Genomic DNA, 2,713 nt, shown 5'->3' with positions numbered 1-2,713 from the left:
CATTTCAGCTGGTAGCACCCGATGCCACCCAGGAGGGTCTTACCATGGCGCCCCATGCGACGTTACCACCCTGGTGGCACCAATAAAAACGTGGACGCTTGATTCTACCAGCTTGTGATGCGTCCACAACCTGCCCGCGATTAAGGCTCCTTTCATCTCAATTCGTGCAGAAGGTTGAAGATCAAGCAAGCCACGGCATATCCAGCAAAAGCTTTTGTGCGTGGCGGTCGGAAGAAAGCCTTTCAAATAGGTGATGAGCGGGGGAATCGAACCTGAGGCACGCGACAACATGACTGATCGCCGGAGAGCTCCTCCGTACCCTTTCGTCAAGACGGTACGTTGGCATTCGGAAAATGAGTCATCATATCACGTATCTCAAGCATAACCCTGCCCGTGTAAAGTCCCGTACAAATACATGCGTATAATCATAATTACATCTACTCATAATGATAATCAACGGCAAGCGAGCTATTGACCAATTATCCGTGCTTTGTGCGCTTGGTGGGAGTCCCGAAAACGTCACTCCTTGAAGGAGGATATACGCCCGGTGATGAGGACGATTCGGTTGCGAATAACCGTCTCCGAATCCCTTCGTCAACCGCGTGGGCATGGGGTGACAACGAGGGTGACCGATGAGGGAACAAGACATGTCCGAGACAATTCACCGGCGTTCTCGGAGTCGATGGTCCGGACGATGATTGTACCGACGTTGAACTTCGCCCTGTCCAGCCGTTGCTAAGGTGAGGGGTGGAGGACGTGTCCGACTGCCATGCGCCGTCCGCCATGCCGCCAACATTCACATGCAGCGCCTCCAGCTGCTCATACACGGTGGCAACATCTTGACTCATCCGCGACCTCCCGCACATCCCTATCTTCGTCGTCATCTTCGTCACCCAACATGTAGTCTGCATCGGCGTGGTTCGACAGAGTCTCTTGCATTTCGGCATCGCCCCCGGGGTGTGTCGCCAAAGAGTATGTAGTCACGGGGGCGGAGGTTGCCTTTGGGGGGATGTTGTTGGTCATTCGCGCCATTTCTTCCCGCATTTCGCTTTTGCTTGGCCCCCACTTGTTGGGCGGCGTATCTCCGTCGGTGGGAATAGCAGTCACGGTCTTTTTCCAGGTTACGGCTAAGCTCAGTAGCTCCTTGCGATAGAGGAAGACGTGATGATATAAGCCCTCAGACAGGTCTGAGCGAAATGTCAATAGAATACCAGGATGGCAACAACCAATCACTGACCGGCCATATTGACGGCGTGCTCGACCGCCTCCCACTCCTCGCGCAACCAAATCTGCATGTTCTTACGTTCGACCGAAATTCTGTTGAATTCCTCCTAGCATCGATCCGTGCTCAGCATATGATGAATCCCATCTTTCACTTTTTGTCCGTAAGCCAACGGACGGACGGATGGTTGTCAACACCATCTTCATCCAGCAGCCCAACATCTAGCCAGATGTCATCGTCCACGTCAAGACCCCATAGATTTTCCATGTTGATCGGTCTTGGAGGCTCGGTCCGAGGTGGAGCTTTGCGCTTCTTGACCAGATCGGCCATTTCACCGCATAGCAAATTATACCTGCAGGCGAGTGTCTGGATTCCGGGTTCCCGTCGATGGACCGCGTTCGTAGCGTGTGCTGCCAACTTTCGGTCTGACACATTCCCATGATTCAGGCTCGGCACTGAGGATGAGGTCCAGACGGAGAGACGCACCGGAAGACTCCGTGTGGAACCTCCGTTCTATACCCGCAAATTTGAACTTGCGCTGATGCAAGCGATCCCGGATACGGCTCTTCAGGGCCAATGCGTTAAGGCGTGCCGTCAGGTAGCGACTCGCGCGCAGCGCTTGGAGATCCTGCCTCCTGCGAAGGTCTAGGCTGTCCTCCATTCGGTGCTTCTTTGTCATGGCACGGCGGCGCTCCTCCAGCAGCTCAGCTATCCGGAACATTGTATCGGTATCACCTTGACCCTTCATGACTGCCTTTTCGAGTTTCGTGATGTTCATGTCGAGGACCTTCAGCTGATCCTGTAAGACGAGAATCGCATCAATGGTTCTTGCACCTGCGTCCTTTACCTGTCCTGACAGGAGAAGTCAGTTTACTCCGGCTTCCAGCAGAAGTGATTTACTCCGAAGTGGTTTCGTCTGCGCGGATTTTTTTTGAAGTTCCCATTGGTCGCGCAGGAATTCCATGGTCAGGGAACATTTTTGAAGACCATCCTGAGCTTCGATCCATCGAGAGCGGCACGCCTCGTACTTGCGTACAAGCCATTCAGCGATTCCACGCCGGTGTAGGCCATCCAGATGGTGTATTTGAGAGTTGATCACATACAACCGTTGAAAGTACTTCACAATTCCGTCAGTGATCTCTTCTTCGTTCAGGCGGATAATCACTTACACCGCTAACACGCAGCCCGGCCACGAGGTGGTCCAGTGCGCTCCAGAGGCACTCGCATCCTTCTCCATCTGAAAGGCCAAAACACGCACACTTTCGCGGGTGGTATATGATTTGACATAGCCATTGGTGGCCAAACGCGTGGAACACCGAGATCGTGAACACTATGCGGTCGCGGTAATCTGGTAGGAGGTCCCACTTATAACAGCTTCGATGCAACTGACAGCCTATGTCGTATAACACACCCGCACGGAATGTTGCCGGCACGTGGCGGAAGAACTTGTCAAGGAGTGCAATGGCATAATGCTGACGTTCGCCTGCGCTG

At 53.5% G+C, this 2,713-nt stretch overlaps 1 protein-coding gene across 1 annotated transcript; it reads right to left on the bottom strand.

Annotated features, from left to right (window-relative positions):
- Positions 1–1,568: 1,568 nt before the first annotated feature.
- On the bottom strand, positions 1,569–2,713 carry PUNSTDRAFT_78404 (uncharacterized protein; the record flags this gene model as incomplete). The annotated part of the gene is made up of 3 exons (XM_007389398.1): positions 1,569–2,074; positions 2,123–2,339; positions 2,392–2,713. Coding segments are annotated over 3 exons (1,045 nt in total), but the record flags the coding sequence as incomplete, so codon positions are not given.

Source organism: Punctularia strigosozonata (genome assembly GCF_000264995.1).
Source record: "Punctularia strigosozonata HHB-11173 SS5 unplaced genomic scaffold PUNSTscaffold_112, whole genome shotgun sequence".
In the NCBI taxonomy this organism is placed as follows: domain Eukaryota; kingdom Fungi; phylum Basidiomycota; class Agaricomycetes; order Corticiales; family Punctulariaceae; genus Punctularia; species Punctularia strigosozonata.
The sequence above is the reverse complement of the archived record's forward strand: the minus strand, read 5'-3'. Positions and strand labels throughout refer to the sequence as shown.